The sequence below is a fragment of the Trachypithecus francoisi genome, unplaced genomic scaffold (assembly GCF_009764315.1).
Source record: "Trachypithecus francoisi isolate TF-2019V2 unplaced genomic scaffold, Tfra_2.0 Lachesis_group8, whole genome shotgun sequence".
Lineage (NCBI taxonomy): Eukaryota > Metazoa > Chordata > Mammalia > Primates > Cercopithecidae > Trachypithecus > Trachypithecus francoisi.
Genome location: NW_022681473.1, coordinates 14,379,663 through 14,403,612, shown reverse-complemented (window position 1 = coordinate 14,403,612; position 23,950 = coordinate 14,379,663). Strand labels below are relative to the sequence as shown.

Genomic DNA, 23,950 nt, shown 5'->3' with positions numbered 1-23,950 from the left:
TGCTACAGTGGCTCTGCCGCCAGCGTCCCAGCTCCTCCCACATCTGAGTGTTCATTTCCTGCTCCCTCTGCAGCCCCGCCCAGGCCAACCTACCCGCGACTAGGACGCGTTCGCTTTCGTTCACGCTTTCCAATACTCGGGACTGGGGAAACCCGGAGACTAGAAGGAGGCAAGGACCGCCGTGGGCAGCGAGGTCAGTGAGACAGGGTCCTGCTCGCGGCGTCAAGGAGGAGCGCTGTGGATGCGTAGGATGGGCGCGCTCCCTCCGCCTTGCCTTTCCAACCACTTTTTTTGCATGCCACCAGGTATCCCCACCGCAGCCAATCGGCTTCCGAAGTAGGTGAGTTGCTGTCTAAAGAGAAAGACAAACTCCAATATCTTTCAGTCCATCGGCCAGACGCGCCATTCCCCAGGTGAGTTGTTTTTTGTTGTACTCGTGTAAAAGAAAAGTTCAAGGGAAGAGAACAGGCTCAAGTCTGCTTCTCACGCTGGCTCTGGGGATTAGGAAGTTCAGAAAGTTTTGTTTCAGACTGGCAGTGCTGTCTGATATAAACACAGCGTCAAGTACTGCACGCTGTAGCTACCTGAGGCCCCGAACAGCCAGTCTCCCCGCTTTTCCAGTGGTCCATAAAAGCAAAAGAAAGGAGAGACAGAAGAGGGGAGAGGTGCGTGGGAGGTTTAGGCGGAAGAAGCACGGCTGATTTAAAAGTGAAAGAAAGTAACCAATTGGTTCGCAGACAACCTTAAAAGGCTGGCGATTCAAACCCCTAGCCCCACCTGCTCCGTTTCCCGCCCAGCTGGAGCTCTGGAGTCTTTGCTTCCTCAAATGCGAGCGGGACCTGCACTGAGCGCTGGATTCCAGGCCCAGTGCTGGCGAGGCGCGCAGTGAGAGAGCATACAGGGCGCTGGGGTGCTCCGCGGGGCACGGGCACGGGCGCGGCCGCGGCGGGCTCGAGTCCGCACTGGGAGGGGAAGGAGCTGGGTGCCCGGAAGTCAGGGACTGACAGCGTCACCCACCTGGGGAGCCGGGAGGACACAGGTTTTATTTTGGTGGTGCTGTAAGTCCCCTTGTGTGCGGGGTCGGGGGAGGGAGCGGGGCGGCGTGGTAAGATTGAAAGAGGCTTAGAGTTGGCCTCGACCCCCTGCCCTTGCCCCTGGAAAGGCAGAAAGTGGGGGTTGGGGTGGGGAGAAGCACGAAGAGAGGGAGAGTGAAGGAGGGGAGGAGAGGGAGAGAGGCAGAGAGGGGGAAGAAGAGAGGGAAGGAAGGAGAGATTGAGAGAGAAATTCCTAAGGGGAACTGTCAGGTGAGCTGGACATGGGCCCCAGGCCGCACTGCTTTATCCCTTTGCTGTAGGAAGCCAAGCAAGTCATTTAGGTAAGTAGAACCCTGACCTCAAGTATAAAACAGGGGTTGGTATAGGATAGCTAAGAGCACTTTATATTTTGATATAATCTGATTCATCCTGGACACTGGAAACAATGTAGGAAAGAGAGGATATTGGAGTGTTTTCTTAACCTCTTGCCCCTTTCCACTGTGATTGCTCAAGTACATGCAAAATTCATGTTTCTTTCTGCCCATTTTATTTTTTTTAGTCTGTGTCTATTAATCACTCCTAAAGCAGCTGGATCCTCTCTCAGACTTCATAAGATGAGACTTCATGAACAGATACAGTGAATCCCTAGATTTTCTTAATAGTTGGGCAACAAGTTCTTGCATTTAAGGATGTTGCAACATAGACCAGTTCCACAATTATATATTTTCTATTTTTGTTTTCCTAGGTTCTCTGCTGTTTAAAAAGTACTCCTGTAGTGAGTGTATTGATACTGATAACATTTACATCACCTTTTTATTGATTATTTACTGGCAACCTATTACATACAGGCAGCATTTTAAAGGCTTTGCATGCTCTCTCTTTCTCTCTCTCTATACACACACATACTATGTATAGATAGATTGCATATATATATAGTGTGTGTGAGAGAGAAAGAGAGAGAGAGATGGCGTCTTGCTCTGTTGGTCAGGCTGGAGGGCAGTGGTATGATCTCAGCCCACTGCAACCTCTGCCTCCCAGGTACAAGCCACTCTCCTGCCTCAGCCTCCCAAGTAGCTGGGATTACAGGCACCCACCACCATGCCCAGCTAGTTTTTAATTCTTAGTAGAGACAGGTTTTCACCAGGTTGGCCAAGCTGGTCTCGAACTCCTGACCTCAAGTGATTCATTAGCCTTGGCCTCCCAAAGTGCTGGGATTACAGGCATGAGCTACCGTGCCCAGACCACAGTGTGTTTCTTAATCTTCATAACAAGGTTGATTCCCATCTTAGGGTGAGGAAAATGAAGGAAGAATAGTTAATTAATATGCCCAAGGTCATGCAACTAGTAAGTGGCTACCTGATATTTGAACTCAGACGGTCTTATAAGGTCTAACATTATTTTAGCACTTCCATATTCATTATCTCATTTAGAATCATTGCTTCTTTTTACAGGCAAGAAACTGAGGCACAGAAAGGCTAAATGAATTTCCTTAGTCATTGATTGACAGTAAACTAGAAAGCCAGGACTGTTGCTCCATAGTGGAATGGTTACGAGAGTCAACGTAGCCTTTAGATAACTTCCATTTGACAGGAAATACAGGGGCTAGAACATAAGTTAAACAATGACATGAGGAAGCAACCCAGGAGGTGAACATTCTCTAGAGACAATTTCTCTGTTTTCTTCAACAAATCAATGCTTTTTCTAGAATAAAATAACCTTATAAGACATATAAAGGAAACTGTGTACACTTCAGTTGGATCTTAGTATGAATAAATCAGTATTGTGATTATATAAGAAAAAGTACGTAATTTTTAGAGATGGGAAGTGACCATTAGCGTTTAAATGTCATGATGTTTCTAGCTGTAACATAAATCATCTAGTAAAATAAAAGGATGGTGTAAGGGTAGCCAAACCCAAGTTCAGCAACTCACACCTCAAAGCCAAACATCAGAGATGAGAGTTGGTGGGAGGAAAAGCAGGTTCCTTCAGAGAGCCAGCAAACTGAGAAGTTGGCAGACTAGCATCCCAAAGTACCCTCTTAAGTGAGTACACGTTTCAGGCTCTTTATGTTAAGGGCATGGGGAAGAGAAGGGATTTACAATCAAGAAGTGACCATTGACTGCAGACATCTGAGCACTGTCAGGGGTCCAAGAAGGTTGGGAATGTCTTTGTCCTGATGTTCCAGTAAGCCCAGACATTGATTTGTTGAAGAGAACAGATAAGTTGTCTCTATAGAATGTTGATTTCCTGGGTTGCTTCCACATGTTGTTGTTTAACTTATGTTCTAGCCCCTGTATTTCTTGTCAAATGGAAGTTATCCAAAGATTATATTTATTCTCCACGTCACAACCCTCCTATAAATTTTTAACAATGTGTAGTTGTTTACATACTTTCCCTTTAATCCCAGAGTTAGCTTTTAAAACTACATGTTTTTGCATATTATCTCACTGCTCTAAAATGAACCTCCCCTCCATGCATGAATGGGTAAAGGCCCCGTGAACAAAAATAGAGTTATGTTAGTTCTTTTACTGTTTCACTGTTACGTAAGTTGGCAAAAAAATGAACAATTATTAACTATGTGATAGGTATGTACAGGTTCATTATACCATTCTCTCATTTTTTTCTCTAACAAATTTTTCATAATAAAAAGTCTTGAAAGTATATTCTCTGAGTTTTATGACCTTGAGTAAAAGTTTAAGCTCCCTGGGTGTTCCAGCTCTTTGCCAGTAAAATGAGATGCTAGTGCCTATCTCATAGCGTTGTAAGAATTACGTGAGGTAGTTGATGAAAAGCACGTAGAAAAGGGCATAGTACACCATATGCCTGGTTCCATGCATTTCTTGAATGTACCTTTAGAAATGTATCTTTTTCAAGGGCCTGACATGTCTCAGACATTGTTTTTAGATATTGAGGTACAAAGGACAGACATGGCTGCTGCCCTCAATGGTATTTATTTTTCTAGCGCTATTTATTACTACTGAAGATGTCACTATCTTTTTTTTTTTTTTTGAGACGGAGTCTCGCTCTGTCCCCCGGGCTGGAGTGCAGTGGCCGGATCTCCGCTCACTGCAAGCTCCGCCTCCCGGTTTACGCCATTCTCCTGCCTCAGCCTCCCGAGTAGCTGGGACTACAGGCGCCCGCCACCTCGCCCGGCTCGTTTTTTGTATTTTTAGTAGAGACGGGGTTTCACTGTGTTAGCCAGGATGGTCTCGATCTCCTGACCTCGTGATCCTCCCGTCTCGGCCTCCCAAAGTGCTGGGATTACAGGCTTGAGCCACCGCGCCCGGCCGTGAAGATGTCACTATTTTATTTAAAGTTTGTTCATCCTCTTCTAGGGAGACATCAGAGGAGAGATAGAAGGAAAAATACCTCTTTAAACAAAAAATCTAAAGCAGCAACTAAGGTTTCTGACTATCATACCTGGCATACTTTCCAGATTTCTTTTTAAAATCTCATTCCAAGTTTCTTTCATCAGCTCTTTCCTCACCACTTCCCTGTAATTTTATCTTCCCTTGCCGTCTTCATCTTAAATGGAGACCAGATTTTAACATCAATGTAACTAGAACACCTTTCTGAAATTTCCAACTGAAAATTATTATGTTATTTATACCTGCATTTGAATTCCATCTCTGCCACGTAGCTCTGGCCTTGGGCAGCTCATCTACCTTCTCTAAGCTATACTTTCCTCATCAGCAAAGTGTAAATATACCTAATTTGCATAGTATCTATAGGAATTTGCAACTAGAGATAATTTTCATAAAGTGTTTAGTATAATTTTCATGAAGTGCCTGACACGCAGTATTCTGGAAAAGGGAGCTTTTATTGTTGAGGTGATTATAGTTGGTGAATAAACTATCTATTTGCTAAGGGAGAGCAAGGCTGGAGCTCAAGGGGAAAGATGGGACATAGGACACCAGCTAATCTTTTCCTCTGTACAATTAATGACAGCTTTGAAGATACTGCTCTAACTTGAAAATTTGAAATTAGTATTTCAGCTGAACCATCCATTCATCTTCAAGCCATCATGAGTTGTAAGAAGCAGAGGTCACAGAAGCACTCAGTCAATGAAAAATGTAATATGAAAATCGATCACTATTTTTCTCCGGTATGTCTGTAAATTCTACTTATGTAATCTAGTCATCCCTTAGTATCCATGTGAGATTTGTTCCAGGATCTCCCTTGGATACCAAAATCCATGAATGCTCAAATTATTCACATAACATGGCATAGTATTGGCATATAATGTATCATATCCTCCTGTATACTTTAAATCATCTCTGGATTATTTATATTACCTAATAAGAGGTAAATGCTATGTAAAATGTTGATATACTATATTGCTTAGGGAATAATGACAGGAAAAAAAGTCATGCATGTTTAGTTCAGGCACACTAGTTTTTATTCCCAAAATATTTTCAATCTGCAGTTGGTTGAACCCATAGATACAGAACCCACGGATACTAAAGCCTGTTTACCAATATTAGACTTACCTATCCTTGGCATTGGGTTTTATAGTTCTTCTTGCCAAGAAATTACCTTGAGTGTTGGAGATATTAAATAACTAAAATTGTCCTTACTTATTTTATCCTTTCTATTTTGGGGGTAGCATGGGGAAGAGAGTTGTAATACAAATCTTGGCTATATCAAAGCAGTCTTTAATGAAAAACTATCGTAATATTTCTTGAATAACAACAAAAACTTCAATACAATATGTTACAGTAAACTATGTAATAAACCAAAATTAATGCAATTTCATAGCATGAAAACATATACCATTCCAAATGTGGCTGATCTATTCAATCGTAATTATAACCCACGTTTGAATACAGTTTATAAAACAATTTTTTGATATATTTGTTCTTACCATAACCTTGTTAGGAAGTCAGGAAGGATTCTGACAAATCTTCAATTTGTTTATTGGAGAAGAGGGAGCAAGTGAGTTGTTGCTTAAGACAGGGATGAAGTGAAGACTTGGAGTTAAGTTTAATGACATGTAATTGGGCCTTTTTCTACTGATTGGGCTCTATTATCGTATCAAACCATTGTATCTTTCCCTGAGTCTAAAATGCTCCTTGAATTTATCAAGAACAAAGTTGAAGAATGATAAACATTTGAGTATGCAGTTTACAATTTCTCAACTTGTTTTGTTTTGTTCTGGTTCTGGAAAACTAGAATATCCAAGTATCTAAAAAGTGTAAGGCAAACTTAGTTATGTTTTTCTCTATCCTTTTCCATGACAGAGCTAATTACTATATCCTATCCCTCTTCCCCTTTCAGAGGTGTCTATATCTGCCCAAGAATCACTTTAATAAATAGGAAATTTATCATAGTACTCCAACAGGGTGTATGAAAAGATGTTTCTGATAGCCTTAGGCTGAAGGGATGCTCTTTGAGAGTTCATATGTGTGCCCAAGGAAATCTGTATTACCTTAAGTCCCTTTTATTTATTTATTTTTGATCTGGAATATTAGTATAAAGAAGGAAAACAAATGTTAACATGTGCTAGTCGTTGTGCTAGGCATTGTCATACAATGATGCTACACTTAATCTTTACAATATTCCTGGCATTGTTATTCCCAGTAGCAGTAAGGGGCATTGCTGGCATATGGACCCATATCTGCTGGTACCCATGCCATGATGAATATGGCTTGGGAAAAATGTGTGTTTTAGACATAAGAAACAGACACTCTAATTTTTCATTGAGTTTCTACTATTTGATTAATCCTCTTTATTTAATTCCGCTCCCCACCTTCACCCGTTTCTTAAGATAATGCCCTTCAAAAATGACAATCATAAATGCAAAGTTTACCAAAAAGAATATATACACTAGTCCAATGGAAAAAATAATTGGATTAGGAATTGCAATTTTGATACTCACTTTATTTATTGGTTATTATGTGGCCCTGGAAAAGACGTCTACAAGAAAAACTTTCAGTGCCTTAGTTTCTCCATCAAAAGGACAGATAAGTCATGTTTGTTCCTCCTTATTTTATAAAATTTGGGGATTAGTTGATGTAATAGAGAAAATACGTTGAGTTCTTTTCATGATATATGCTGGGTGAATCAAAGTATTGTCACAAATAACTATATTATAACCAAATGATTAGTTAAATAATGATGATTTTGTTTAATATGTAATGCTTATAATAAATTGCATACCTGAAAAGAGAAACAAAAGATGAGGGTTGCATTCAGAGTTTTAAAGTATCTAACATTAATTTTAGGTCTCTAAAAAGCAACAGAATAATTCCAGTACTTCTCAAATGAGGATGGAGTCTAGAGGAGGCCCAAGAGACGTAACTAATACCCAGGCTCAAGAATTCCATTCACTTAAGAAAAATCCAGAAGACCAGACCATGCCCAAAAATAGAATAATACTTGTTACCTTGGATGTAAACTACAGGAAAAACCAAAATATGAAACATGAGCTCACACATAGTGAGAACGGTAGCTTATATATGGCTCTCAACACTCTCCAGGCTCTCAGAAAAGAGATAGAAACTCACCAAGGCCAAGAAATGCTTGTGCGTGGCACAGAAGGAATCAAAGGGTACATAAACCTGGGAATGCCCCTCAGTTGTTTCCCTGAAAGCTGCCATGTGGTCATTACGTTTTCCCAAAGTAAAAGTAAGCAGAAGGAAGATAACCGCGTATTTGGCCGGCATGACAAAGCATCGACTGAATGTGTCAAATTTTACATTCATGCAATTGGAATTGGGAAGTACAAAAGAAAGATTGTTAAATGTGGGAAGCTTCACAAAAAGGGGTGCAAACTCTGTGTTTATGCTTTCAAAGGAGAAACCATCAAGGACGCTCTGTGCAAGGATGGCAGATTTCTTTCCTTTCTGGAGAATGGTGATTGGAAACTCATTGAAAACAATGACTCCATTTTAGAAAGCACCCAGCCAGTCGATGAATTAGAAGGCAAACACTTTCAGGTTGAGGTTGAGAAAAGAATGGCCCCCAGTGCAGCAGCTTCTCGGAATCCTGAGTCAGAGAAAAGAAACACCTGTGTGTTGAGAGAACAAATCGTGGCTCAGTACCCCAGTTTGAAAAGAGAAAGTGAAAAAATCAAGGAAAACTTCAAGAAAAAAATGAAAGTAAAAAATGGGGAAACATTATTTAAATTGCATAAACTAAACTTTGGGAAAGTAACAAAAAACTCTTCTTCGGTTAAAGTAGTGAAACTTCTTGCACATCGCAGTGACTCAGTTGGGTACTTATTCTGGGACAGTGCAACTACGGGTTGCGCCACCTGCTTTGTTTTTAAAGGATTGTTCATTTTAACTTGTCACCATGTAATAGGTGACATTGTGGGAGACGGAATAGAGCCAAGTAAGTGGGCAGCCATAATTGGTCAATGTGTGAGGGTGACATTTGGTTATGAAGAGCCAGAAGGAAAGGAAACAAACTACTTTTTCGTTGAACCTTGGTTTGAGATACATAATGAAAAGCTTGACTATGCTGTCCTGAAACTGAAGGAAAATGGACAACAAGTACCTATGGAGCTATATAATGGAATTACTCCTGTGCCACTTAGTGGGTTGATACATATTATTGGCCATCCATATGGAGAAAAAAAGCATATTGATGCTTGTGCTGTGATCCCCCAGGGTCAGCGAGCAAAGAAATGTCAGGAACGTATTCAGTCTAAAGAAGCAGAAAGTCCAGAGTATGTCCATATGTATACTCAAAGAAGTTTCCAGGAAATAGTTCACAACCCTGATGTGATTACCTATGACACTGAGTTTTTCTTCGGGGCTTCCGGCTCCCCTGTGTTTGATTCAAAAGGTTCATTGGTGGCCATGCATGCTGCTGGCTTTCATTATAACTACCAAAATGAGAATCGTAGTATCATTGAGTTTGGCCCTACTATGGAATCCATCCTCCTTGATATTAAGCAAAGACATAAGCCATGGTATGAAGAAGTATTTGTAAGTCAGCAGGATGTAGAAATGATAAGTAGTGAGGACTTGTGAGAATTCAGTCTGTTAGATTTAAGGGAATGGCTTATGGAGTTATTTCATAGACATTGATAATGGTTTTCTAAATTCCAAAATGGTCATCTTATCAATAATAATAATAATGACCATTTTCTATCTGCCAGGCATTTTTCTAAGCACATGAAGAAATTAGTCCTAAAAACACTCTGAGATGGACTATAACTTGCCCAGTTTTTTGTTTGTTTCTTTGTTTTGTTTGAGACTAAGTCTCACTCTGTCGCCCAGGCTGGAGTGCAGTGGTGCAATCTCAGCTCACTGCAACTTCCACCTCTCAGGTTCAAGCAATTCTTACGCCTCAGCCTCCTGAGTAGCTGGGATTACAGGCAAACGCCACCACACCCAGCTAATTTTTTTATTTTTTGCATTTTTAGTAGAGACAGTTTCACCATGTTGGTCAGGCTGGTCTCGAACTCCTGACCTCGTGATCTGCCTGCCTCAGCCTTCCAAAGTGCTGGGATTACAGGTGTGAGCCCCACGCCTGGCCAACTTGCCCTATTTTAAAGTCAAGCAATGTGAAGAATAATAAGATTAAATAATAATCAGTTTCATGACACTAAAAGTCTTATAATCATTGGGTTTTTTCATCTTTCATATCTTTGCCTAAATTCATTTGCTACAGTGCAGGAACCAGAACTTGTTCATCTCATGATTGCCTACATCTAACATAAGGAAAGTAAGTGCTCAGAAAAATGTGCAGGTCAATCAGTTGCAAAAGTTGGGGCTGCAGTTAATGCTTAGGTAAGAGCTAAATGCTTGATTAGAAATGATCTCAAAACCTTTTAGAATTTCCAAAATCCTCATATTGCTGAAACTGTCAGAATATATGGGTCCCGAAATTCAGATGATAGTCACTCTTCCCATATTTATAGGCTATTGAGGCAAGAGATATCTTAAACATCATATTACTTTATTTAGATTTCTACTAGTTCAATTATTAATGTTATGTTTTTCTCATTGTTTTACTTCTTCATGGTATTATGAAGACTGTATAGATGATTGAACCAAGCCTGCAAATCTCCCTCATTTGGAATTCCACTGGACCCAATCTGTTTTCCTTTGCCATTGCAATGCTACTAAAGCCATACAATATCAAGCACCCTCCCTCTAGGTCCAGGGGCTATAACAGAAGGTGGGCATGTAGGATTTTAAGGGCTGGTTTTAAGGCGTGGAGTGTAGGAAAACAGCCTGTTGCGTTGCAAGAGTGATGTCATCTTGAAGTGCAGCTGGCACGATGACTGCTATTTGACTCCTGCATACCAAGATAGTCTGCAGCAGTGTCTTTAAACAATGCTAATAGTGCAAATAACCCCTCATAAAGATGCTTATCTAACCTCCCCAGTGGTCAGGTGTTTCACAAGAAAGTCTGAGATATGACCAGCTACACATGTTTTGCCAAAAATGCTTGCTATATAAAGGGTACTTTTGGGAGGGTGAGTGCCGCCATTTAGTGGCTGCTAGAAACATTGCTTCTGTTTGTAAGTTCCTATTAAATGTTTCTTTCTGAGAAACCATATTTGTCAGCCTCTTTCTTTGGCCTCTCAGCTTCTTTGGTCTTTGGGGATACGTTTGCACAGACCTGCTCACCGTGAAACACCTGGTGACTTTTAATGAAGAATGGTATTAGAAACCAAGATCTAGGCACTAGATATGCTCATCGCTGGTGGGGTGTTGTTTCTTTTAGGCCCCCTCAGCTGACAGGGCAAAGAAATATTTGTGTGTATATTTACCCATATATGTATATGTACACATATGTATATATGCCTTGCTTATCTGTAAATTCCAGCTCCAAACAGTGAGAAGCATGATGCCTGCCATCCCTCACACATTCACTTAATTGCTTAATCCAAGTATACATATATAGCAGTGTCAGAATTGTTAACCTCTACCTCAATGGGAAATAATTTTATCAACTAGAATACGGTGCCTACATGTAATTTCCTTGCTTTTAGTCTTACATATTCCATTCATTCCCAAAGTTATTTCAGTCACCCTCTTGTTTCTCACCTCCTTCAGTGATGTTTTATATGCTTATAATACAGTTATACATACATATAATAGTTAGATTTTCTTGTCATAGTTTGAATTCTTTCCTTTGACCCCTCGACCTCCTAAATGATATTTTAATGTGTATACATTGATTCACTCTGTGCTGTAAAGTTCTATGGGTTTTATCATACAGAATAGTTACATTACCCTAGAAATCCGTGCTTCACCTATATATCCCTCATATCCCTCCCCTCTCCCCTGAACCCCAGCCAAGAAAAAAAAAAGATCACTGATCTTTTTACTATATGGTTTTGCATCTTCTAGAATGCTATATAATCAGATTCTGTTTATATATTTAGTACATTTTCCACATTTTTCTTTTTTGTTGTTGGTGGTGATTTTTCTGCTTAAATGGGCCCCATGCATAAAACTGAGGTTCTGTCGAGTGTTCCCTAGCAACAGATGGCTCCGATATGCCTTATAAAGAAAATGTATGTATTAGATAAGCTTTTCAGACATGAGTTATAGCATTTTTGGCTGTGAGTTCAATGTTAAGGAATCAACAATATATATTAAATAAGATGTCCTTTTAACAGAAACACACATAAAGCAAGTTTAATGTACTGACTGATGAAAATGTTGTGACCAGAAGATAATAGGAATTTAACACTGTGTTACTCCTAAAGGCAATGCTTCAGTATTTGCTAATTCAGTATTTGCGGCATCTTTATAGACCATAACTACCACAATAATGAGAATTGATTGTATCATTTCAAATATGGTTTCAAGCCTAGTGTCTCTCTAATCATCACACAGACTTAAACTTATGTGACTTTACTGTTTATTAAATAATTTCTGACATATTATCTCAATACCCATTAGAGCAGATATTATTATACCTGTTTCCTGTGTGAGAAAGAAGTATAACTAAATTTTTGCCCAAATTGGTGGTACCTTGGAAAAGACTGGGACTTAATCTTGAAATGTAGCTTATTGTTCTTCCTCCTAACAGCTGGTTCATCAGATCCAGACACTACTATGGCCATTCCTGCATCTAAAGTACACCCACCTTGGATCACTTAAGAAATATTATAAGCATTTCAGAATGTAGCAAATAACCTTTTTCTGATTTTCTCTTTTCCTAGCTCTACAGACCAGATAGCTAGAAAATTCAGCTTAAGACTGTATTTATCACCACTCACTCATCCAATTCCCGGTTACAGAGCTAACCCACTATCACATTCTACTCCAGATCTCTCTTTGAAATGGTATAGTGGACTGAACAAGGTTGTAGTGAGTTTAACTGTGCCTGCCCCTAAGGGCAGGCACTATCCTCACCCTATATACCTGTAAATGTGACATTATTTAGGCAAAAATGCTTTGCAGATGTAATTAAATCAAGATTCAAGAGATGAGATCATCCTACACTTACTGAGTGAGCCCTAAATCCAGTAACGAGCATCCTGATAAGTAAAGAAGAAACACAGAGGAGAGACCCAGAAAGAAAGGCCACGTGAAGATGGAGACAGAGATTGGAGAGATACGTCTACAAGCCAGGGGTTGCCAGGGATTGCCAGAGGCCACCAAATGCTGGGAGAGAGGCATGGAACAGCTTCTCCTCAAAACCTCCAGAAGGAACCAACGCTGATAACATCTTAGTTTCAGACTTCTGGTCTCCAGAACTGTGCTGTAAGAGAGTAGATTTCTATAGTTTTAAGCCACCAAGTTTGAGGTAATTTGTTATGAACTTGGTGGCTTAAAACAATTTATTCTCTCACAGTCATGAGAGGACAGAAATGTATAACCTGAAGTCAAGGGCTGTGCTTTCTCCAGAAGGTGCAGCTGGGGTAAGGGTGAGGGAATTAAGGGTCTCCCATTGACCCACCTGTTAATGAGTCTGTGTGGCCAGCGGTAGAATTGAAATAAGACACCCAAATGATTCTTTGGTTGTTACTCATGTGACTCAGTCTCCTCTGGGCAGGAACAGGAAGGGATGCTCTCAGGACAACGAAGCAGCAAGCCCCACAGCCCAGCAGAAAAGCAATGTAGTTGTGACTACTGAGTGAAGAATCCCTGAAGTTGAAATACATGGTGTCAGCAATAAGGACCTTGCTATTTGGTATATAGCTTCAGGTGAACAAAAACATTTGAAATGTATTTGATTGAATCCAAACTAGTCGTTCAAAATTAAAAATGGATGTAGCTGATTTCCTTTCCCTTTGCCCCCCTTTAACCCGTTCATTCCCTTCCCCCTCAACCTCAGCTGCTTTTAGAGACAGATAATTAGAATGCCACTGAGATCTCTCCCCAAATGGGACGGAGGCCATGCACACCTGTGTGCATATACTGGGGAACTTCAGGGAAGGAAAGGCTCAAGCTTATGGCTCTGTTGGATTCAGGTGCCCAAGTCACCAACCTACCCTGTCCTGTAAGAGAACAAGATGTTGGGCATAGGGATGGACAAAGGCACCAAGGACTAAAGGATGGAGCTGAGGCAGTGTGCATAGGGGTAGAAAGGGATCTCTGGGCCTGGGTGTTCACCAAATACCGAGAGATGCATGGAAAAGAACTGACAGTTGTGCTTAGATTCTGACCCTGGAACAAGGAGCTAAAGGAGAGAAAAGGCTAGCAACTAAGTTTTCTTCCCTCTCTCTCTACCGTCTTCCATTTGCCACCCTAGCTGTCCTTTCCCTGTCACCCTGAACCTCCCTGGGCTCCTAGACAGGCACAGTTGTTGGAGCCTGATTTTCATTATGCTTCTAAATAGGGGGAAAAGCAAATGAATTCAACTGATGGAGTTTAGGTGTGATTTGCTGTGGGAGAAAGAAAGCTAAAGTAATATTATGGATGGAGCTCCTTGGGCGGATTCAAGATACCGTTGTTGTGGAATGATGTTGCGTACTTTCACTTCCTCATCTCGTGTCAGAGAGAATCACCCTGTTGACTGCTTCCTGTGGGACATGTAGATCATCCTCTCAGTTTGTTTCCCTGTCCCCTCTCAGTAGTCTAGCAACAACAATATAGACTCTTCAAAAGAATGGGAAATCCCAGCTTTGCTTAAATACAGAAGGGCTCACAGGCCATTTTCTAGGACAATATTGCCACCTACTGGAGGCAGCCACAAACACACACCAATAAAGGCAGCCACCAATTAACCGGCTGCCAAACCCTTGAAATCCACTGCCTGACTCAGGGAGGCCTCTTCCATCTGGCTTCCCTTTTTGGAGCTGGGTCAGCTAAGACTCATTGACTAACAAAGGGAGAATCCAAATGTCCAAAAAGGCAGTTAAATGAAAATGGTATATTCAAGAGCTCAGCTGGAGTGGTCTTGACATCATATTGGTTTTACTAGAAAAGAAAATGTCAGATGCCTTTCTGGGTGAAGTGTTCTCTCTTACTTTGTCACCTGAATTGTGTTATTTTCCTCCGATGAGGGTTTACTGTATCCTCCTGACACAGAGTGAAATTAGATCATTAAGATCTGTTTGATAATCAGACCTCTTAACGATCAGATTTCAGTCATGGATAAAATCAACTTGAGACTCAGTTGCAGAATGTCAAGGCTCTGTCTACCTCTGGTTGGCTTCGCTTCTAGACTGTAGCCTAGAAGGGCCCCAGCCGAGGCCTTGGGATGTTTACTAGTGTCCTCCCACTTCCTGCCTTATCAAATTCAGAACTCCAATTTTTATCTCCTCAGCACTGTAAGTCTTTAGGGCACTCTGCTCCACTTTTCATTGGATTACTCCAATGAGCACAAGGCATGAAACTTAGTGCCATCTTTAAGGATCTAAAGGATACAGAAATGATGCTCCGTGTCATGTATGCATTTAGTTCATCAGTTGTGGAGAATGACCGTTCACTATCACAACCAATTGGTGGGCCCAATTGCAGCCACTGTGCCAGATGTGGAATCTTCGCTAGAGCAAATGCATGTTGACTCAGGTACATGGTATGTGGCCATCAATTGAATTAATACCTTCTCTTCTATCTCTATCAGAAAAAGGGATCATAAATAGTTCCACTCATATGGAACAGACAACAGTATACATGTGTATTTTTGCCCTACGACTATATTAAATATAGTGTTCCTTTTGTTATAATATAGATAGAAAAGGTGTGGACTACTTGTACTTCCTTCAGACCATCACACCTGTCTACTATATCGATGTTAACATGCTAACTAGGCCAGATGGCAAGAAGTAATCAACACCTTGGAGGTGCCAGTACATGTGCATTTCAGGTGACAGGAAGTAAACCCTGTGAGGAATCAGAGGCCCTCTAAATCAGGGCCATGCTAAGACAACCCACCCAAAGAAAAGGATGAATTATTGAATCTTGCATACCCCACGGAGAAAAAGAAAGTACACTGCCTGATAAATGTCTTTGGGTTCTAAAGGTAGCATATTCTACACATGGGTATAGTGTTTCAGCCAATTTACAGGGGACACTATAGCCTGCCAGCCTTGGGTGGGGTCTGGATTAGGAAAGGGTCCCAGAAGATCCACGCTATAGTGAAAACAGTACGGCTACTTGGACCATGTGCCCTGGCTGACCCTCTGGTATCAGAAGTATCAGATGTGGGAAGAGAGACCATGTGGGGTTGATAGCAAGCCCAAGTGGGAAAAGTACAAGGCAAAGTTTTGGGGTTCTGGAGAAAGGCCATGTTTTTGCAGTGGATAATTACATATCTTTTCAATAACAACTCCTTTTGAATTATATACTGTTTGAATATACCTTTTGGGCCCTGGTAGGGAGCACCTAACCATGAGACATTAAGTGACTCTGCATCCAAATCTCCCCATTTTGTAATGAGTTCTATCAGATTTATCAAGTCATAATGTCAAGTGTGGCCAAAAAACCATCTCTCATATAATGGAGTTGGAATACCTAGCATTGAGCAGCATGAGCAAGAAAGGAGACCACAAGTAAGTTGTATGAGAAATGTGAGGAGCAGGCTCCCAAAGATGTTCACACCCTAATCCCTGGAATATGACTATGTAGGTTATATGGGAAAAGGGAATTAACGTTGCAGAGGGAATGAAGACGCTAATCATCTAAGTTTAAGATAGCAAGGTTATCTTGGATATCCGGATGCCCTGATGTAACCACAATGATTCTTAAAAATGAGAATAGGGAGAATCAGAGATTCAGAGGGAAATGTGACCATGAAAGAGGCATAGAGAGATGCAACACTGCTGGCTTTGAAGATGGAGGAAGGGGCGGTGAACCAAGAAATGTGAGTGAGCTCTAGGAGAAAGAAGAGGCAAGGAAATAGATTCTCTTCTAAATCCTCCAGAAGAGAACTTCATTTTAGTCCAGCAAGACACATGTCAGATGTCTGACCTATATAGGCCTATACTTGGGCCTGGGAAACAAAGGGTAGAGGCAGGAAGGGCCCTGCTTACCTTTATCTGTATTCCTAATAATACACTTCGGGAATTTGTGCTTCCTGTCTCTCCGTCTGCCATCCATGGCCCTGCCAGCCCCCAAGTCAGGACTCTGTAGGATGAAAGGTCCTGATTCCCTATGGGGGCACACTTCTGCCAGGGGACATGGAAAGAGTCCCGCTGAACTCTAAGCCATAGCTTCTGCCTGTCACTGCAAAGACTTTGCATCCAGAGACCATTATGCAAGAAGAGTCACTGTCTGGGCTCAGGCAATTAATTCAGTTCTTCAGGAGAAGGAAGTGCTTACGTGACCCAGTAAGGGCAGGGAGAAATATGTTTGCCACTCACATGATCCATTTGGACCCTACTTGACCAAATTTGATAGTAAACAGACAATTGCACCACCATAGCTTGAAAATAGCATGGCAGCCAGGGTCTCAGACCCTTCAGAAATGAAGATTCGGGTCATGCCACCAGGTAAGACACCAATACTAGAAGAATCATTACAGGAGACTGAGGGTAATTTAGAATGGACTCCAGAAAAGGGAGACAGTAAAAATCAGTTACATCCCCTAACTCAATTGCTGTGAGAAAAAGGAGAATTCTCTCTGAAATTCCAAATAAAATAAATTCTCCCTTTTATTTATTATTTTATTTGAGAGAATTCTCTCTGAAATTCCAAATAAAATAAATTCTCCTTTTTATTTATTATTTTATTTGAGAGAATTCTCTCTCAAATTCCAGCTGTGCATTGTACCAACTAGAATTTGAAACCAAAACAATACCATTTGTTTGAGCAATTCCCCTCCTTCCCATCCAAACTAACTTGCTGAGATTTTGATTGCAGTTGCAATGAATCTATAGAACAAGTTGGGAAGAACTGATAATGTGACAATATTGAGTCTTTCTATAAATATACATTGAATATCTCTCCATTTATTTAGTCATTCTTGATTTCATTCATCAGAATTTTGTAGTTTTCTTCATAAAGAGCTTGTTTAGTCTTTTTAGATTTATGCCCCAGCTGTCCCTTCCCAGTGGAGTTGTATAGATAGTGCTATTTCTCCCAGTCACAATGTGTGACAATACACATGAAGTATCGTCAACCAGGGAAGCTCACCTGAGCTTCAGTATCAGGGTTTTTGCTGGGGGCTAGTGATGTAGATATGGCTGACCTTAGTCTCCAGATCCTCCAGAACTGGTGCTGATAATGTGTGGCCCAAGGCCGCCACTATCAATATTAAATAAAATAGACTTCAGATCAGAGAAAATTACCAGAGACAGAGAGTGCTATTATATAATAATAAAAGGATTGATCACCAAAAAGACACAGTAATTACAGATATGCAAGCACAAAACAACGAAGTGACGCAATATATGAAGCAAATCCTGATATAATTAAAAGGAGAAATAGGCAAATCCACAATTATAGTTGGAGAACTCAACACCCTCCTCTCGCAACAACTTACGGAATAACTATACAGAAAATCAGCCTGGATATGGAAGAACTGAACAACATGATAAATCAACAGGGCCTACTGGTCATTTATAGAACACTCCATCCAACAGTAGACTACACATTCTTTTCACGCACCCACAGAATGAATACAAAGATAGATCATATCCTAGGCCGTGACACAAACCTCAACAAAGTTGAAAGAGTTGAAATCATATTGAGTGTGTCCTCTGGGCTACAATGGAATCAAAACTAGGAATCAATAACCTAACAATAACAGAAAAACCTCCAAACATTTGGAAGTCAAACAGCACACTTCTCACTTCTTCTTTTTTTGTTTTTGAGATGGAGTCTCGCTGTGTTGACCAGGCTGGAGTGCAGTGGTGTGATATCAGCTCACTGCAAGCTCTGCCTCCCAGGTTCACGCCATTCTCCTGCCTCAGCCTCCCAATTAGCTGGGACTACAGGCTCCCGCCACCACCCCGGCTTTTTTTTTTTTTTTTTGTATTTTTAGTAGAGACGGGTTTCACCTTGTTAGCCGGGATGGTCTAGATCTCCTGACCTCGTGATCCGCCCACCTCGGATAGTGCATAGGTTAAAGAAGTCTCAAGGGAAATTTTGAAAGACATTGAACTGAATAAAGGTGAAAATAAAGCATCTCAAAATTTGTGGAACACAGCCAAAGCCATGCTGAGAGGAAAATCAATAGCACTAAATGCTTACGTTAGGAAAGAGGAAAAGTCTCAAACCAATAATATCAGCTTTTACTATAATAATCTAAAAAAAGAGCAAAATACGTAGCCAAATGAAGACAATAATAAAGAGCCAAAATAAACAATGAGTTGGTTCTTTTGAAAAATGTATATATATAATAGACATACTGCTTAGCAAGACTGGCAGGGAAGGAGGGAAAGAGAAAGGGAGAGGTGCGGGGAGAAAACCAACTTGACAATAACATCAAGAATAAGCCGTGTTATCACAACAGCCCTTGAAGATATCAAAATTATAATAAGTGCATATTATGAACAACTCCACACATAAATTTGACAACTTGTATAAAATGGACCAATTCCTTAAAAAATATAAATGACCACAACTCATCCGATATGAAATAGATAATTTGAATAGCGCTCTATTAAGGAAATTGAATCTGTAGTTTAAAGTCTTCTGAAAAAGAAATCTCCAGGGCCAGATGCTTTTACTGGACAATTCTATCAAACTCTTAAAGAAGAATTAACACCAATTCTATACAATCTGTTTCAGAAAATAGAAGAGGGTAGAAAACTTCCCAATTGATTTTTATGAAGCTAGTATTATTCTGATACCACCCCTCCCAAAATGAAAGAAAGTATTCAAAGACAAACTTTAGACAAATTTAATTTAACAGAATTTTACAGAGCAAAGAACAATTCTAGAATCAGTCAGCTCCCCAGAACTAGAATAGATTCAGAGACACTCCAACGCTGCCATTTAGTTGAAGATAATTTATGGACAGAGAAAGGAAAGCAGCTTAGAGAAAATGAAAGTGAGGTATAGAAACAGCAGCCTTGGCTGTAGTTCACAATGAGAGAGCAACTCACATATCTAGGATGATGTTAAATATTCCCCAAAAAGGAAATGATAAATGTTTGAGGTGGACAGATATGCTAGTTACCCTGATCTGATCACTGTATATTATGTGTATCAAAATATCACTATGTATCCCATAGATATATACAATTATGTGTCAATTTTAAAATACAATTTTAAAAGTATTTTGCAATAAAAAGTTTGAAAAAGAAGAAGAAGAAAAAGAAAAGTAACAGTTGCCTTGGCTACAGCTCAGCATTTACCTTGTTTGAACACTATTGGAACAGTTGGCCGCCTGTGAGTGGTTGAGATATTGCTACTGTGATTGCCTGAGACTCAGGTACTTGCTACAAAAGTAGGCTAGTCTGTTTCCACGTTCAGTTAGGTTATAGTTCACTATGTATTGAGAAACGTTTAGGTCAAACTTAAAGTACGTAAGGAGGTAGCTTTAGGCTAAGCTTAATTTAACAAAAGAAAGAGAAAAGAAAACTACACACCAAGATTCTTTATAAATATAGACCACCCCCCAATTTTTTTTTTTTTTTTTTTTTGAGACAGACACTCTTCCTCTGTCACCCAGGCTGCAGTGCAGTGGCTCATAATAGCTCACTGTAACCTTGAAATCCTGGACTCCAGTTACCCTTGTGCCTTAGCCTCTCAAGTAAGTAGAACTACAGGTATGCACCACCATGCCCAGACCCCTGAAACCTTTAACAAATAAAATACAGCAATATTTTAAAAGAATTATACACTATAACTAGGTGGGGTTTATTCCAGGGATGCAAATCTCATTAAATATTTGAAAATCAATCAATGCCATCCACCATATTAGCAGTCTAAAGAAAAAAAACTTATGATTATATCAATTGATACCAAAAAAGCATTTAATAAAACTCAATATCTATTCTTGACAAAAAAAAACCTCTCAGGAAAATAAGAATAGAGGGAAACTTCCTCAACTTGATGAAGAACATCTAAAATAAACACCTACAGCTAATATCATAGTTAATAGTGAAAAACCAGATGTTATCTAAAATTAGAAACAAGGCAAGAATGTCTAGTCTCATGACTGTATTAAACATAGTACTGGAAATTACAGGTAATACAATTCTAAGTAAGGCAAGAAAGGAAATGAAAAGCATAAAGATCAGAAATGAAGAAACAAAATTGTCCCTATCTGGAGATGACAAGTAAAATCCCAAGGAATCTATAAAAAACTCTTAGACCCAGATTTGGACTCCCTAACAAGTTTACAAAACACTAAATAAACATACAAAAATCCATTGTATTTATATGTACCAGCAATAAGTATGTGGAAACCAATATTAAAAATAGAATGCCATTTATTAATATAATCACTCTGAAAGAATGAACTACTTAAGTGTACATTGAGCAAAAAATGAACTGGACAGGTATGCTTAAAACTAGAAAACAAAGAATAAAACAAAGAATATCTAAATAAATAGAGAAGCATATCCATATTGTGTTTATGGATTGGAAGACTTAACACAGTAAAAATATGTCAGTTCTCCTCATATTGATATACAGCTTCAATGCAATTCCTATCAAAATCCCAGTGAGAATTTTTGCACATATAGACAAGATTATTCTAGTATTTATGTGGAAATCAAAGGATCCAGAATAGCTAAAACAATTTTGGAGAAGAATAAAGTGAAATGAATCAATCTACCCAATTTACAATATAAGACATTACATAGCTTATTAATACAGCTTATTAATCAACACTGTGCAGTACTAGCGAAGGGATAAACATACAGGTCAATGGAACAGACTAGAGAAACCAAAAATAGATCTACACAAATATGCCAGAATGATTTTTTTTACAAAGACTCAAAAGCAATTCAAAGGAGGAAGAAAAGCCTTTTCAACACATGGTGCAAGGACAATACATCTATAGGCAAACAAATAAAAAGACACTCAACTTAAACCTCACTCCATACACAAAAGTTTAACTCAAAATGGATCATAGATTTAAATGTAACTTGTAAAAGAATGAAACTTTTAGAACAAAACAGAGGAAAAAAATACTCAAATCTTAGGACTAGCCAAAGAGTTATTAAAATTAACATGGGAAACAGAAGCCATTTAGAAAAAAAAAAAAAAAATAGTAAGTTGTATTTTATCAAATTAAAAAACTTTTGTTTTGTGAAAGATGCTATGAAGAGCATGGAAAACATAAGCTACAGATTGAGAAAAATTATTTTCAAACTATATATCCACTAAGAGTATTTATTTACTTATTTATTTAAGACTAGGATTCACTCACTCTGTTGCCCAGGCTGGAATATGTCACCATCACAGCTCACTGCAGCCTCAGCCTCCCAGACTCAAGCCTCAGCCTCACGAGTAGGTGGGACTACAAGCCTGCACCACCACGGCCAGCTAATTTTTGTATTTTTTGTACAGACAGGGTTTCCCCATGCTGCCCATGCTGATCTCCAACTCCTGAGCGCAGGCAATCGAACTCCTGACTGAGCTTCCCAAAGTGCAAGGATTACTAGCTTGAGCCACTGTGCCCAGTCCAATATTTAGAATATAAAAAGAACTCTCTAATTTCAACAATGAAAAACAAAAACCAGCAAAAGACCTGAAAAGATATCAAAGAGCGTATATGGCAAATAAACACAGGGAAAGGTGTTCGACATTATCAGCATTATCAGTCAATAAGAAAACAAATTAAAAGCACAATGAAATAACACTACACACCTACAAAAATGGCTAAAATAAAATATACTGACCAAAAAGTGATGGTGAAGATATAGTGACAAGATCATGGCTATATTGCTGGTGAAAATGTAAAATGGTGCAGCCACTTTAGAAATCTGGCAGTTTGTTAAAAAGTTAACATGCAACTACCCTATGACCTTGCCATTGTACTCCTAGGCACTTATCACAGAGAAATGGATACTTTATGTTCACACAAAAACCTGGATGAGAGTGTTCATAGCAGCTTTATTCATAATAGCCCAAACTAGAAACAACTTACATGAACTTCCATGGATGAACAGCAAGATGGTCCATGGATACTAGGGAACACTACTTAGCAATAACAAGAAACAAACTTCTCTTGATACACACAATTTGGATGAATCTTTTGATAATTATGCTGAGTGGAAAAAGCCAGTCTTAAAAGATTAAATGCTCTATGATCCATTTACAGAATATTCTTGAAATGACAAAATCATAAACATGGAGAACATATTAGTTATTGCCAGGAGTTATGGACAGGATGGTAGTGGGGAGGAATTAGTGGGTGTGACCTTTTAGGGCAACATGAGAAATCCTTGTGGTGCGGAAAATGTATATTGTATATAAAATGTATATTGTATAATGTGTGACACAATGGTATTATATCAATAAAGGAGCAGAATTGTAACCATTCTGAATCTTACCTGTGTCAATATCAGCAGTGATATTGCACTATAGTTTTCCTAGAGTATTATAGGATGCTGAGGATACCCAGGCTCTGTCTTGTTTCTTATAACTGCATGTGAATTTACAATTATTTTAAAATAAAAAAATTAAAATGCAATGCCTCTTCTGCCTGGCTCTTTCTCTTGCCTCTCATTTATTTGGAAACTAACTTCTGTGTTGTAAGAATGTCAATCAATAACATGGACAGGCCATGTGTAGGTACTTGGGCTGATAGCCCTAGCTAAGTGCCCAGATAACAGCCAGTATCAAGCAGTAGACTCACGAATGAGCAGGCCTACAGATGATTCCAGCCACCTGCTTTCCTGAGAGCTCCCTTGAGCTAATGCTGTGTGGAGCAAAGACCAGCTGTCCTTGGAAGCTCTCCCCAAAGTGCAGATGTGTTTGAAAAATAAATGCTTGCTGCTGTTTTTAGCCACCAGTTTTAGGGTGGTTTATCACATTATAATAGGTAATTGAAAAAAAAATTGGGGCTTTGTCTCTGAACATTCACAGAAAAAGAAGAGAAGTGGTTTTTTCACTGAACCTCTGTGTTAGACAATAATGACCTTTTTTGAAGTTTCATCAAATTGTACCTTTGAACAGTTCAAAACTGGCTTCATAGTCTCAGTTAGTGAGGTTTTATTATAGCCACCATATGTTCAAATTAAAAATTTGGAATATCATTTGGTTAAAGATTTTTATGCCACTTATGGGTACAGAAGGCAATTTGGGGGATATAGTTTGGATACTAAAATGGAATATTGGCCGGACACGGTGGCTTATGCCTGTAATCCCAGCACTTTGGGAGGCCAAGGTGGGCGGATCACCTGAGTCCAGAGTTCCAGACGAGCCTGGCCAACATGGTGAAACACCATCTCTACTAAAAATACAAAAATTAGCCAGGCATGGTGGCAGGTGCCTCTAATCCCAGCTACTTGGGAGGCTGAGGCAGGAGAATCGCTTGAACCCAGAAGGCGGAGGTTACAGTGAGCCGAGATCGCGCCATTGCACTCCAGCCTGGGGGACAAGAGCAAGACTTTGTCTCAAAAACTCATACAAGTTAGTATGAGTTTATTTGGG

General features: G+C 39.7%; 1 protein-coding gene across 4 annotated transcripts; it reads left to right on the top strand.

Moving 5' to 3' along the window:
• The first annotated feature begins 12 nt into the window (after positions 1-12).
• FAM111A (family with sequence similarity 111 member A) lies at positions 13-10,545 on the top strand. 4 transcript variants are annotated; one of them, XM_033207879.1, is made up of 5 exons: positions 13-193; positions 306-413; positions 798-1,058; positions 5,022-5,139; positions 7,259-10,545. In XM_033207879.1, the coding sequence occupies exons 4-5, from the start codon at positions 5,059-5,061 to the stop codon at positions 9,011-9,013; spliced, it is 1,836 nt and encodes a 611-aa protein (XP_033063770.1). In that variant the 5' UTR covers positions 13-193; positions 306-413; positions 798-1,058; positions 5,022-5,058; the 3' UTR covers positions 9,014-10,545. The 4 variants fall into 4 exon arrangements, with proteins under 4 accessions (XP_033063770.1, XP_033063768.1, XP_033063767.1 ...); XM_033207877.1 differs by having other exon boundaries at positions 738-1,058; XM_033207876.1 differs by lacking the exon at positions 798-1,058.
• Positions 10,546-23,950: the final 13,405 nt, after the last annotated feature.